Source organism: Arachis ipaensis, chromosome B06 (assembly GCF_000816755.2).
Source record: "Arachis ipaensis cultivar K30076 chromosome B06, Araip1.1, whole genome shotgun sequence".
NCBI classification, from domain to species: Eukaryota; Viridiplantae; Streptophyta; class Magnoliopsida; order Fabales; family Fabaceae; genus Arachis; species Arachis ipaensis.
In genome coordinates, this window is record NC_029790.2 from 2,349,922 (window position 1) to 2,365,335 (window position 15,414).

The 15,414-nt window shown below is 29.7% G+C and overlaps 2 protein-coding genes across 3 annotated transcripts in view; one reads left to right on the forward strand and one right to left on the reverse strand.

Moving 5' to 3' along the window:
• The window catches only part of LOC107645167 (protein trichome birefringence-like 10), a 20,303-nt gene extending 9,632 nt beyond the window's left edge, over positions 1 to 10,671 (reverse strand). The window contains exons 1-4 of one of the 2 annotated variants that reach the window (XM_021103708.1): positions 9,853 to 10,671; positions 8,997 to 9,386; positions 8,191 to 8,349; positions 7,838 to 7,977 (exon numbers count right to left, since the gene is read on the reverse strand). In XM_021103708.1, coding sequence (XP_020959367.1) covers positions 7,838 to 7,977; positions 8,191 to 8,349; positions 8,997 to 9,386; positions 9,853 to 10,316 — 1,153 coding nt within the window. In that variant the 5' untranslated portion in view covers positions 10,317 to 10,671. Of the gene's footprint in view, positions 1 to 7,350; positions 7,978 to 8,190; positions 8,350 to 8,996; positions 9,387 to 9,852 lie in introns of those variants that run through there. The other variant, XM_016349132.2, reaches the window with a different exon arrangement.
• Positions 2,425 to 5,900, forward strand: LOC107645166 (aluminum-activated malate transporter 2-like). The gene is made up of 5 exons (XM_016349131.2): positions 2,425 to 2,839; positions 2,932 to 3,072; positions 3,869 to 4,287; positions 4,896 to 5,039; positions 5,376 to 5,900. Exons 1-5 carry the CDS (start codon positions 2,506 to 2,508, stop codon positions 5,709 to 5,711), a joined length of 1,374 nt encoding a protein of 457 aa, XP_016204617.1. The 5' UTR covers positions 2,425 to 2,505; the 3' UTR covers positions 5,712 to 5,900.

The following is a 15,414-nucleotide window of genomic DNA, read 5'->3' on the forward strand; positions in this document are numbered from 1 at the left end:
GATTGATATATAAACGAATTGTAATTTACAAATTATAAATTATAAAATATAGAATTTCAAAAATTTAATCTAGTTTAAACGATTTCATACTAATTTGGCCCTTTAATTTGGGTTTTGCCGCAATAATAAAAATGTAAAGATTTATTTAGATTGGTGGTTTATTGTGGTGTTGCACAATGTTGTTTTGGAGGTGCATACCATAAATGGAGGTTCTATTGGGAGGACTTTGCATGTTTTGTTGAACTTAAGATCATTTTTTTGAAATAAAAATGATATTTGTACACTAAAATCAGCCATTAAAAATAGCCATGCATTAATGTATTTATATATAAATACATATATGATTTAATTTATTTTTAATACGTATTTATAATTTTTTTATTTTAAGTTATAATTTACGAAAGAAATTTTTTAAATAGATTCGTAAACTTGTCCGACTTTTAAATTATCAAGCTGAGTTCAAGCAAAAAAAAATCTATGAGAAGTAAAAGTGACGAAGCAAAAGAGAAACAATACAAAGTAATGTATTTTTAGTTATTTAAAGTCCTTAAATTTCTATATGAATGTGTACTCTTTTTTTCTAATTAGAGAATAGTGGGGTTGGATAATGGAGCCGTGGAGGAGTGGTTTCATTTAACAATTAATGAAAAATTTTATCATATTAATGTACAAAAATTTAGTTATTTTATTATAGCACATTTAATTATTTTATTAAAAAATATATGTATATGTACATAAATATATATACTTGATAATTGATTTTTAATATCCGTTCGTCTATATAATTTTTTTGTTTTTTTAATCACGCAACTATATGAATAATGAAAATTAAAGTGGCCTCAGATGTGATGATAATTGATAACCTCCACTATATGCATGTAGGTTGTGTGATATACATAATTATTACAATTATCTATACCCTTCAATCTGTTTAATCTTTTCTCCATGCTTATGATTATTTGGAGGAATTTATGCAAGAGTTTAAGAAAGGTCATAATTAGTAAAAGGAGCAGGTTCTATATATTATTATTATTATTAGATGAAAACTCAGATCCAATCGACTTCACGTAGAAGTTGATAGTTGAAAGCTGTTAGATGATTTAACTTATTTAACTAAATTTTCATCTAACGATTCTCAACTATCAACTTCACGTGAAGTCGACTACAATTGAGTTTCCACCTTCTTATTATTATTATTATTTTTACGTAAAATTAATAATTAAGAATTGTTAGATAATGATTTAGCCAAATTTATTAAATTATTTAATTATTTTTAAATATTAATTTGATAACTGTATGTAAATTTTTACCGTTGAACAAACATCTAGGGCAGAAGCACTAACTTTATACACAGCATTCATAAAGTTGTGACACTAAAAATGTCGGATCATGGTCTTTCTATGAGGAACACCTGTTGGGAGAAATAACGATATGATCGAAACGTAGGCCAACGATTCAAGCAATCTAATACATTCATCTGATTCGTGGACGATGGTCCTTTTTATTTAAATTAATATACTTGAACTTTTAAATAGGATAAGTAGTATTGATAATCCGTGTATTAATAGACAGCTAAGTATTTATTAATCCAATTTTCAGAAATGATTCAACTAAAAAATAAAGTCTAAAGAGATGTAGTATGATTGGCAAGTGCTCGAATTGTTTGGAGATTTCGAAGAGGAATGAAGTGAAATAATATAAAATGAGAAGACATTACATCCAACTCAAAATTTTAAGTTGTTAAGTTAATGAGTCTCTCATCTTATAAACTCCTCATTCTTCCTTATTTTCTTTGATATGGGACTAACTTCAACACTCCTTATACTTGCAACACTAACACGAATTTGAATAACTAGTTACTTTCAAAATGCGAGCAAAATTACCTTGATCTTCAAGAAGACTCAAATTATTTGGTCGACACATTGTCTCGAAATTGAACCAAAATTATTCAAGCAAAACAGTATGCTAACAATAAAATTTTTAAATTAACAATAAAAATCAAGTTCAAATATTTATAAAAATTTAAGTATGTTATCAACAATGTACCAGTATATAATTTTGGCGATCGACTTGGTTGATCATATAGTATACGAAAATCAGCATACATAAACACAGAGCTAGATAGGTCATTAATTAATAATAAGGTAGGATTTAATTTGGTCGTGTGTGTATACGTGTTCCACTAAGGTGATCACTGGGTTATAATCAATCTATCTAGTTAACAAATGAAGCTAAACAGGTATATATGGTTTGCACTAAGATACATATTGGGTGCTACTTAGTTCATATTCACCCTCTAAAGTCTTGTCTTTGAATATATAGGTATGGAAATTAAAGTGCCAACGCATCCCACTAACTAATTTGGTACTTGTTTCATCAGGTTCCACTCATCATAGCTAGGGCGGCACGGTATAAATATGGCTCTCTCTCCAACTTCATCCTCCACAAGAGATATATAAAGTTACATAAAATAGACAAGAAAAGAAAATAAGGACAAAAAAAAAAATGGAAGCAACAACAACAACTACTACTACTACTACTACTAGTACTACTACTCATCATGTAATATCTATTGTGAATGGAGGAGAAGAGAGTGTTGGTGAGAATAATAATAGTAAGGAAAAGAGTAGAGTAGGGAAGTTGTTATCTCTTGTCCACATTGCTAGTTGTTGTTGCTATGTGAATTTGGACACAAGGAAGACAATCCACAGCATCAAAGTGGGAGTTTCATTGGTTTTGGTGTCACTATTTTACCTCTTGAACCCTCTCTTTGATCAAGTTGGAGAAAATGCAATGTGGGCTATCATGACTGTTGTTGTCACCTTTGAGTTCTATCCAGGTATATATATTATTATTATTATTATTATTAATTAATTAGTACTTGCAATAATGCAATAAATTAGATGATAATGAATGTGTTTGTGTGATAAGGAGCAACACTGGGAAAGGGCATCAACCGTGGATTGGGAACTATATTAGGAGGTGCAATGGGTGTCCTAACAGCAATTTTTGCCCAAACCATTGGAGGGATTGCTAACTCTATTACCATCGCTATTCTTATTTTTGTCTCCGGTAAGTTTTAACTATATATATCAATATAACTCATGCATGCATGTGGAGATGAAGCTACTCATATAAAAAAAAAATCTATTTTTTTTATCTAAGAATTCTTTTAGATTTAAAGTATGATTATATATCAATATATTGTAGAATTTTTAACTAGATAACTCACTTATAGTAGTATCTTTTATGTGAAGTTGATAGTTAAAAATTATCAAATAATTTAACCTATTTGGTTAAATTATAATTTAACTATTTTTAACTATTAACTTCATATAAAAATAATTGTATTTGAATTTTCACTTTCTCCAAAGTAGATACTTACATATAGTTCACATATAGTTATTTTTATACGAAGTTTATAGTTAACAATTGTCAAATAATTTAACAAGTTTGATTAAATTATAATCTAATAATTTTTAACTATTAACTTTATATAAAGATAATTCCTTATATGTATGTTTTTTACCTTTCTTTTATCAATATCAGTTATAAGAATAAATGATTTTATAACATAATACAAGAGTTTCTATAGCAAAAAAAATATAAAGTTTGATAGTTATTATTGAAAAAAAAAATACAAGACTGAGTCTGTTTAAATTTTGGAATAAGTAATTTTATGACAGTGTAAATTTAAGTGCAGTTAATTTTATTGTGAAGTTCATAACTGAAAAACGTTAAATGATTTGACTGATTTGACTAAATTTTCATCTAATAACTCTTAGTTATCAATTTCAAGTGAAGTTGACTGTTGTTGAGTTTCCACCTTTTAATAACAAATTGTTGTTGTTGTTTGTGGTGGGTGCAGGATCAGTTGCTACATATTTTCGACTGGTTCCAAGCATAAAGAAAAGATACGACTATGGAGTGATGATATTCATACTCACATTCAACCTGGTAGCGGTGTCTGGAGTGCGTGTTGAAGACCCTGTTTGGGAAATAGCACGTCAGCGTCTCTTAACCATTCTCATGGGTTTCATAGTCTGTCTTTGTGTCAACATCTTCGTTTTTCCCTTGTGGGCCAGTGACGAACTTCATCATTCTCTTGTAACTACCTTTTTCAACCTTGCCAACACAATTCAACGGTGTTTGCTGGAAGAAGAAGAAGATGCCAAATTCGTTACTGAAAAAGAAAAAGAAAAAGAAAAGGAATCATCATCCGCTGTTAATAACAAATTCTCTCTTTGTAATTCTGTCTTGGACTCCAAGTCAAAACATGAACTATTGGTAAGTACAATAAGTAAAACAAATTTTTAATTACTCAATGTTAATTAATTTTTTCATTCTTTTGAAGATTTACGATTAAAATTTATAGTTTAAACCTTAAAATTTTGTCTTAATTTTTTCATTTTTTTTAAAATTACTTTATGTTTTTTTTTTATTAAGAATCGAACTCTAAATCTTTTAGATATAAAACTCTTAGAGAAAAGGACAAATAGGTTCCTAACCTTTTGTCCCGCGAACATTTTTGTCTCTGACCATTGAAAAATACTTTTAAGTCCCTGACCTTTACAAAACTTGGACGGATCAGTCCCTGACGGAGGCATTTGGACGGATCAGACGGAGGCATTTGGACGGAGGGACTAATCCGTCTAAATTTTGTGAAAGTCAAGAATTTAAAAGTATTTTTCAATGGTTAGGGACAAAAATGTTCGCAGAACAAAAGGTTAGGTACCTATTTGTCCCTTTCTCAAACTCTTAAGTTAAGTTAATAGGAATAAACAACATAAATAATTATATTTCTAACAAATTTGAGAGATTATAATAATTAAAACTAACTGCAAAATAAATATATAAAAAATATCAATCACCTAACAAATTTTTTCTGGGGCCAGGCAAATTTCGCAAAATGGGAACCTTGGCATGGGAAATTCGGATTTTCGTACCCTTGGGAGAAGTACTTGAAGATTGGACAAGTTCTTCGAGAACTTGCTGCATTTATTCTTACAGTTGGAAATTGCCTTCAAGCATCAAAACAGGTAGGTATATATAAAAGGTACATGTGCAAATTTAGCTTAGTATTTTTGTTTTTTTCGCGGTATTTTCTAATTCGACAAGTCAAGAATTAATCCGTGACGTATATGATATTCATTTAAGAGTTTATGTTTATTTTTAGTTTCAAAAATTTTTTTTTTCAACTAATTTAAAAACGATAGAGGCCTAAACTTCTTTTTTTTTTTTTTTTCAAAAAAACCTAAATTAAAAAAAAAAATAGTTTACCGTTATTAAAGAAGTCAATAGTTTTTCTTATTTTGATGGGCTTATATGTTGGGTTCAATGAACAACTATTTGATATTTTTTTTTTTGCATTACAGGCCATGGCATTATTGAGGGAATCACATTCAATCCAATTAGAATCATGGGAAGCAATTGGGTCAAAGGTTTCATGGGCTCTTAGAGAACTTGGAGATAGCATGAAAGAAATGAGGAAATTGGAGGATGATAGCAATAGCATTTCCACAAAGTTGAAAGCAGCAAAAGCAGAACTAAGCCTTGTAATCTCCATGTCCAAGGTTTCATCTCTTGATAATGGCGAAGTTCTAGCAATTGCAAGCTTTGTGTTATTGCTCTCTCAAGTGTTGGACAAGGTTGACCAATTGGTCAAAGAAGTTGATGAACTTGGACATCTTGCTGCTTTTCCTACTCATTAATTCATATCTTAGACCCCCATATAAATCTATATAGTATATGCTATTATATCTAGTATCTAGTAGTGTTAGTACAAACCAAATGCCAAATTTTTGGGTCATCAAAACAAAATTTAGAAATATGTGTCTTAGTGTAGTATATTGTAATATCAATAAGCTCAAAGTAAAATGATGTATCATGGATTTTAATGGCATTATTAAATAATTTAATATATTTAATTAAATCATTTAAAAATTCAGAACATCATCTTCACATGAAAATGTCATCGTTATTATTATCATACGCACGTTATCTAATAGCCAAGAGTGGGATCATTCATCGTTACCAACATTTTGCTATCATTTTTATTTTGGATCTAATCTCTCATATGACATATTTTTTAAGTTTATTTCACATTGTTTTGCGAGAATATTGTAGTCCTTATGAACTATGCCATGTTACATTCACACGTACTCTTCTTTTCCGCGTTTTTAATATTGAAAATTAATATATATTATTATAATATTTCTTTTATTATCTTTATTTAGGGGTCTGCATGTCTTAGCCAAGCTTTTTCAATCAGTGATTAGAATCCAACAAATCTACCATTTCTGTCTTAATTAAAAAAAAAAAAAAATTGGGGGACAAAGAAGTGCCTTAGGTTAATAGGTAAAATAATGTCTAAAAGATCACATGCATTAATTTAGTCCTTAAAAAATTAGAAACTTTTTTAGTCTAATTGATCCTTTTAATAGTTCGACAATAACATGTGCATAGATTATTATATGACATCTCATTTAATTGACGAAAAAATCAATTTGATTTAATATTGTATTTTTTAACACTAACTAAGTATTTGATATTTCGGAGATGAAATTGATGTGAACTTAATATTTTAAGGACTATTATAACCATTAAAATTGATCACATAAAAAGTAAACAAAAGAAAAATGAATTTTCCCTATCAATGTTTTTCTTCTCTTCTAGGTACCATTTATTTTGAGGTACTGAGATAGAGATTGGAAAACTGAAATTCAGTATCATATTTGTTGGTTCAAAGATTGGCACTAAAATTTCTGTCTCTGTCTCTAAAATTTCAATATTTCAGTATCTCTAAAAAATAGAGACACAGAGGACTAAAATTTTTAGAGATGGAAACTGAAACTTTAATAACATTTTATACCTAAAATATCCTCATTTCAATTAATTAATTCCAATTTTATCCTTTATACAAATTAAATTAGAGTTTTATTATTGTTTCAATTTCTATGTCCCACTTTGTACCAAACAGAATACTGAAATTTATTTCAATCTTTGTCTCTTAGTCTCTGTCTCTCAGTCTTAATCTTTCCGTCTCTGTCTCTCCACCAAACGCTACTTTAATAACTGATGTACTAAAAAAATTATCATGGAAAAAGAAAGAAATTAACTAATGCAAAGTATTAAAAAAAAAATGAAATGCCAAGTTCCAGAAAAATCAATTCTCAGCAACTTTGTGTGATTCGTAAGAATTACTCAAAGGATATTGATGAATATATATATAAATAATTATTGGAAGTTGTTGCAGATTACATGAAAGTTGTAAACACGCAACAACAGTAGTAGTACAGCTGACTGAATAAACAAACACCGAAAACAGAAAAGCACCATGCAAGAATTATATGGTAGGAAAATTTTCTGTATAAACCAAAATACTGTTTTTTTATGTACAAAACAATAACATCAATGTCTCCACTATGCTTCTTAGTACCAACATCTTATGAAATTTACAAAGAATTTTTCCAAAACAAAAAATTGTTGTATGCCTTGTGAATTCTGATCCATCAAGCTTGTCTCTCAGTGATTATGATTTCCCCACCTACAAAGAGGGTCAAGCAATGATTTTTCCAGGAAATTAAAAACAGATGGTTAGAAGCATCCACACCCAATTCAGCTTGCAGCTCCATGTCACTCATCAATCAATGAATCACAGAGAAGAAGGTGGCAGCAAAGATATGCGAGCGAAAGCTCTCTCGCATAAATTTGCATATTCGATGTGGACTGACTGAGTATACTGATTATAGTGAAACTTGGGAAAATTTTGGTGCATTCCTCTTGAGAAGAAGTGCATAGAGAATCTCATTCCAAGAATCAGGAACACCGGGCAAACACCAATGGCCCGGTTCCCCGGCGTGCTCTGACAAGACATCAACAATGGTTCTTGAATGACTGTCAGATACTGCTGGCAATGAGCCTAAATCAGGCAGTGTTTCCGAGTTACAACCACCACCGGTGTTCCAATCACCACCCCTGCATTGCCGAACCAATTACTAAATCAACAACTTAGAACCAATGCACTATCCAGTTAAACTATTTCAGTAAGACTAAAAGAATATGAAGCTGCTAAAGCCTAAAAGCAAGGACCAACCATGAGAACCAGAAAATTACAGATTGATTCACAGACATAATTTAAGCAAACAAAGATGTAATTACAGGTAAGTCTGCTTGAAAGTTTAGGCAAACCTGAAATGCACAGGAGAATAAGTTCGGAAGAGGACATAAGATTTGTTCATGTTTACTTCTCTGGCAATCCAATCAATCATCGTCTCCACCGATATTCTGAACGCATCCGTTATGGTCAAATTCATGTTCACTTCCTCTCCTATTTGGAAGTAACAACCCCTAAGTAACAAAATGAGCCCAAAATTGAAGTCACAAATAATTCCAACTTTAACCATGACAACTTGAATACAGAAACAAAAATATTGTTACAAAATGTTAACAATGTAATCTAGAACCACAAATTTGCAAGTCATGCTAAATGGAGCATAAATCATTTTAACTTTTCAATATCAAGCGAATCTAGCAAAGTTTAAGTCGGAATTCACACTTCCCTTTTCCTTGTTACATTCTTTGGAGCATGAAACCAAAGCAAAATTTGATTTCGCCAAAAGAGTGAAAGCTCAATTGTCAAAAAGCTCATACAAATAAAGATCCTAGTTCAGTTCATGGAAACCTTTACATAAGTTTTCAATACGATGAAACTAGTTGCTTGCAGGTATTCACAACTAAAGAAGTATATCAAAGCCGTCATATAAATGCAATCCGTCCTTGCTAGTATTAGTGTTCCTGTTCTGTGGTAAGAAATTATATCAATGTACCACAAGAATTCTCTTCAAAATAAATATTATACAGATTGAGTGACCAATGTCTTCCTGTTTAGATGTGCTTATTTGGAAATCAATCCAAAAGAAGAGGGTACTCAAAGATTGAATCAATAATAAGAGTAATCTAGCCAGTTGGGATAATAGATCAAGAAAATTCCTTACATTTTAATAGTCTTCTCATAGTTCCACCAATGTCCGGTATTGAAAATCAACACATCTGCATCTCTCCACCGATGAGCAGTCCAGTCCATATGATCCAGTCTCAAAGTCAATCTCACCCCTTCAGGTGCTCCTGGAGGAGGATGTCCCTGCACGACCAGATACGTCGATCTGTAGTACTCAACCGTGCAGTTGTAATCTTCAAACATAAACGACAAGAAGCCTGTATGCTTTGTGATTGGGCTCCCATTAACTTCATAGATTTTACTCTTGTTTGCCACGGCAGAAGAAAGCATGCAAAGAAGCGATTCCCATTGGTTCCTTCCAATTGAATCTCCAACGAAAACTAGCCGCTTATCGCGTAGAGTTTCCAACATCTTTGTTGCATCAAATCTTTTGCAAGTGCAGGACATAGTACATATGTTACATTCCAAGAACCAAGTCAAAATTACTCAACAACAAAAGTGATTTTTAATCATCCATTTGGAACAAGAAAATCAGACAAATTAGTTAATGGCAAATGAAGAGCCATGGTTGACAATGCCAACAAACTTCTTCACAGAAACATTCTTCCTTTATAATCAATGTGAAAACTCATCCTAATTCACTTCAAGTACTAACAACCAAGCCCTATTCAATAGAAGTAGCCAACAGTAGTTAATTAGAGAATGGTTCCTAGAGTGTGATGCCTTAATGAATCAGCTACCAGACAAAAGTTAAGTTCCAAAACCATTCTTCCTTAAAGTAACAACACCACCCACATAAACAGAAAAGGGAAATTCCTTGTCTTTTTGTTCCACCAACCATAACCAAAATCCAAAACAAGAAGAATAAAAAAGTTAAAAGAGAAAAAGAGAACCTGGGCAAGTTGCAAGCTTTGGGGTGCCATCGCCATTTGGTGTAGAAGGAATCAGGTCTTCCATTCTCAAAGCAACGAAAACCTTGATCAAGGAAGGAGCAATTGGCAGAGTGGTAGAGAGGGTAGGACTCATCCCAAACCCAGTTACCATCATAAACATTGCATTGATCGCCCTCTTTGGAGAGAAACTGAACCAGTGGAGGAGCAGCGGAAGAAGAGGAAGAAGAAGAAGAAGGGAGGTGGAGACCGAGAAGCGTAGTTCCCCAAGAGCGTAAGCCTCTGTAATCGAGGTAGAAGAAGCAGGAGAGGAAGACAAGGAGGGTGAGCAAGAAGAAGCTAGCGATGCCAAGAGAAGGTTCTAGAGGCTTGAAACGCTTGAACTTGGTGAGTAAATCGCAGTGGGTGTTGGGTGTTTCAGTTGAAGGCTTGCTCATATCGGTGGGTTTTGTGGTGAACATTAACATGAATCATGAATGGTGGTTGAAATGAAAGAGAAGATATACAGAAAGAATTCAAGGTTGAGACTTGACAGAAAGAGGGAAAGTGGGGTCCAGCCACTAAAACGCCATTGATGAACCCTCAGACTCAGACGAATTAATGGTTACTTTGATTCAATTAGTAGGTTTTTAAGTATGGATTAGTGTTGAAGGTTGAAGAAGAAGAAGAAGAAGAAGAAGAGGAAAGAGGGTAGTGGTGAATAGGTGGCTACTGAATGCTGATAACCGACCACTGTAAGAAGGAGAAAGTGGAAAAGAGAGAGAGAGAAGAGAAGAAGAAGAATTGAATATTGGTATTTTTATTTTCCTACAATTTTTGGTCCCCATGGATGGGCGCCATTTTATTTATTACTTTTTATTAATTACTAATACATAAATTATGAATAATTATCCAAATTAGTTTACTGAGATTCTTAAGATTGGATATTTTTAGATGTGTTTGATTTGTATTTGTATTTTTTTTATTTTTAATATTTTTTATTTTTTAAATTTTGTAAAAAAATTAAAAATAAGAGATAAAAATAGAAAATAAAATTTTATTATTTTTTACAAAATACAAAATTTAAAAAATAAAAAATATTAAAAATAAAAATAGAAAATAAAAACGCAAACTAAAGTCATTTGTTTTTAGCTTATCTCTTTTCAAAACATATCTACTCTTTCTCATATATTGACTCGACTCAGTCCATTTGCTATGGAAAACAAATGTATTTTTAGTCATTTTATTTTTAAAATACATAAAAAATTCTCCTAAATTTAATTTCAACAAATAAATCAGTCTCTGACGTTATTTTTTTGTCAATAATACACGAAAAATGTTGATTTGAAAACCTCGGCTAATTTTTTTTAATACAAGGTTGAGATGTGAGTTATGCTGAGTTATGGAGTATTGGGGAGATATATACGGTTGAGACAGCGTTTAATTTTTTGTTTTAGTGAGAAAAAATTGAACTATCCGATTTCATTGCAGAAAGAGAGGGACACAAATTGGACCTAGAGTTTTCTGAAATCGGATCCAGGATTTTCATTGCAAAATTTTGTGGATACTGAACCCAGGGTTTTCTGTTAGTACACAAATCGAACTGAGGATTTTCTGCCAGTACACAAATTAGACTTAGGATTTTTAGTACCTCCAATCGGACGATCCGATTTCTCTTGAACAGCCATCATACGCCAGTGAATCACCATACACCCTCATATCCCAGCTATACACCATTCCTTTCATCATATTAAAAATAAAAAGTTCGAAAACCTCAAACATGAATTAGTACATACGTTGTATTGTATTGTATAATTTTTTTTTTATTTTATCTTGTTTATATGTATGGATAACTGACTTGTCACATGTATTAATTTAAATTTTTATGTTAATATTTTTGTTTATCATTGTAAAATTTTTGTATATATATTATTAGTTCACTTTATTTATTTAATAGTAATATTAGAATTGTCTTTTTCTCTAGAAAATATCAGAATAGATTTGAAAAAAGTCATTAATTATAAGATTAAAGTGGCAATTATATCATAAAAAATTTTGACTTTGAACTAATTAACTCTTGAAAAAAAAAAATTAATTAGGTCATTTATAATAGTAAACAGTGGACATATATGTATGTTATTTCGTCAATAAATAGTATGAAATGAAATAAAATTGTCTATGTATCTTATTATGTATAGTGATATGTGTCACATGAGTTTAGAAATGACATAATTTTGGATAATCAAGCATTCGTTAGCTTTTAAAGTTTTACATAACTTTTATCAACTGCTTTTTGTTGCCACAAATTTTACTCTAAAAATTATTATCTACTTAACGATCTTTTATAAATAAATACGTCACAGTAGTTAACAGTACATATATTATCCTTAAGTTTTACATGATAAATTAATAAAAAAGACATAGTATGACAATTGTTTACTATTTTAAAAAAATCAAACTAGTACTTTTTCTTTTAAGAAACTAATTAGTCCGAAATTCAAAATTTCAGGACTTAATTGCCAATTTTCTCTAATTATAAACATTAATGACAATAAATGTGGATGCTCTCTTTCTTTAACTTTTTTTCTTTCGGATAAAAGAATAAAAAGAAAATTTTTTTTATAAATTCCAACAAATAAATAAAAAATAAAAGAAATAGTTATTTTTAAAATATACTTCCTCAAAAAATTTGGAACAAACGAGCCGAGTATGTATTAGAGCCTGGAGGTGATTAAAACATGTTATGACTTTTGATTCGTTTAAAACGTGGAAGAAGCGCACCATTCTCGTTTGAATTCAAGACTTTGGAGCTTTTAATATCTTGTCGTAGAAATTAGAAAGTTGGGATAAGAAATATTTAATACTTAAGATTTTGTTAATACTTTCAAAACATGCAATAATGCTCTCAAATTCTCGAGTTTTATTTATTTATTTATTCAAACCTTAATTTAATAATTAGTAAATAGATTTTGCCACCTAATGACTCAAGCCCATGCCTCTTTAGACTTAAACCCATCTTTTCCGCAATACTTTACATCAATTTATTATTTAATTTATATCATGTTGAATAATGGTCCCTTTTTTTTATGCCAACATTTCAAGTCTTTATTGTTTGATTAAGAATTAAACTATTACGAGTCTCATAATGTATTTGGCATATATCCGGCATCATCATCATCATCATAAATCACAATAATGTTTCATTAAATCGTTTAAACTAAAGTCTGTACGGTCCATTAATTATTCCTCTTGTTACCTAACATTCAGGCTTCAGCCTAATATTAAGACTTAGAAGCTAATTTGACCTAATAAATTTAAATTTTTTAGAATTTATTTGGATGAGTTTTTAAAAAAAAAAAATTTAATTTTTTTTTAAATCTTATAAAAAAGTAAAAGTAATTTTATGTTTGGATATCTCATATAAAAAGATCATCTTATGGAAAAATAAAAGTAATTTTATGTTTGGGTATCTCATGTAAAAAGATCTTTTTATCTATCAATTATGTTTGGATATAACAATATAAAATACTTTTTTGTTTATTTATTACGTAAAAAATATCTTTTTGTAAGAAAAAAATATCTTTTAAAAAAAATATAAATTGTAGCTTTTCAAAAAAGATATCTAATACCTTTATTTTTAGTTTTTTATTATTAAAAATTTACTAAACACGTTAAAAAATAAAAAAAATCTTTTTCATTAAAAAAAGATATTTTGTTATCAAAATAATTACACCTAAACAAGTACTTTTTATATATTTTATGAGGTATTAACTTGTTAACAACACTGTAGAAATTATTAGTTGTTTGATTGTGAAATATATAACATAATCAAATAGAATTCAGAAATTTAATGGCAGGTTTAAATTTCTTTTTTCAGATGATTGAGAAATTAAGTTATCATTTAGGGCATGGAGGGATAATGTATAGATTTGGACATACATAGACATCTCAATTTAATTAAATTAGGTCATGCATAGCACGTCTATTTCAATCTAATTAATAAGAAAAAAAAATCAAATATATTCATATTGTTATATACATTTTTGTATTGCATTTTGGTGTGCATACTTTTCATGCATATACACATGTGAACACAAACCCAATTTATTAAGCTATTAAGTATTAACAAATTGAATTAGTTCATGAAATTGGTTTCTATATGGTGGACCCATAATAATGGAAAGGCATGGAAAATATTGTATCTCTTTTGGATTGATTTCGAATTTCACTTAATAGGTTAATAATTGATAAAAGGCACTTGTGTGATGTATAGATATTGACACAATATAAAATATGATAGAATATGAGATACATAAATACATAAATTTTAAAATTTTATAAGATATAGAGATAGATATATATATAAAATATAAAATATTTTATTTTAATTATATAAAATATTTAAAATATTTTTTGTTTTAATAAATAATATATATTATTTATAAACTTATTTTAAAAATACATGTTAAGAATAAGATTAGACACGCTAATACATAATAGTATTTAAATGTATCTAAATATATTCAATTTTTTTTTGTTTTTTAATAAGATACTACTAAAGATATACATGTCGAATGAATGTCGATGAATGTCGTGTCTCATACGCTGATACAACAAATGAAGTATCCATACTTGATAGGTTATGGCTAAAACCTTCACCTTCAGCATTAAAATGAGAAGCATGGCACCTTCTATTGCTGATGCAAATCACGGGATTTTAATATCTTTTTATATTTCCAACATTTACTTTATGCATCTTTAACGAAACCGCCAAAAAACAAAAACCAGCGCTTCTAAGTTCTAACAGAAATGGTCCAATATGATAAAACCAAAATAATCAATTATGATTTACGTTCACTGACCCATTCTCCTCTTCTATTGATTTTTCGATTATGATTTGTGAAACAATTTTTACTTTTTAGTGAAAAACAAGTATCTGCACCGAGTAACCATAATGTCCTTCGAAATGGGCTTAAACCCCATAGAAAAATAAAAAAGATCAAGCCCCAAAAGAAAATAAAATGGGCTTAAATTCATAACATGTCTGATCCAATATTCCAAAGCAGGTGGATGGAATGTATGTGGTATCGGGTCAGGTGGGGGAATGGGTTCTGGGCAATGCCCAAATCCGAAAAAAAGACACATTAAAAAAAAGTTGAATTAACCAACTTGGATTAGTCGAGTGATCAACTCGCGACGGATTAGAGATACCGTAAAAAACTGAAAAAAAAAATTCAAAGATTCTTTTTGTCAGTTTTTTTTTTTAAATTCAATGGTACTATCTAAATACGTTAAATGGAAAAAGTATTTTAAAATTTTTGAAAAATTCAAGTGGGGTGCTTGTTTTAAAATTGAAAAAACATTCACTCCAAACGTAAAATCAATAATGAATTTACTATTTAAAATTTACACAAAAAGATAACACTTAAATTAAAAAAGTATTAGACGAACAAATATTTTTATAATTAAGTCAAGATTGGTGGATTAGTTAAGTAAATTGTGTTAGTTCTACCAGTAGCTTTATATTTACACAGCTGATTATATGATATGGGAGATAAAATTTACTATTTGTTATATTATTAATAT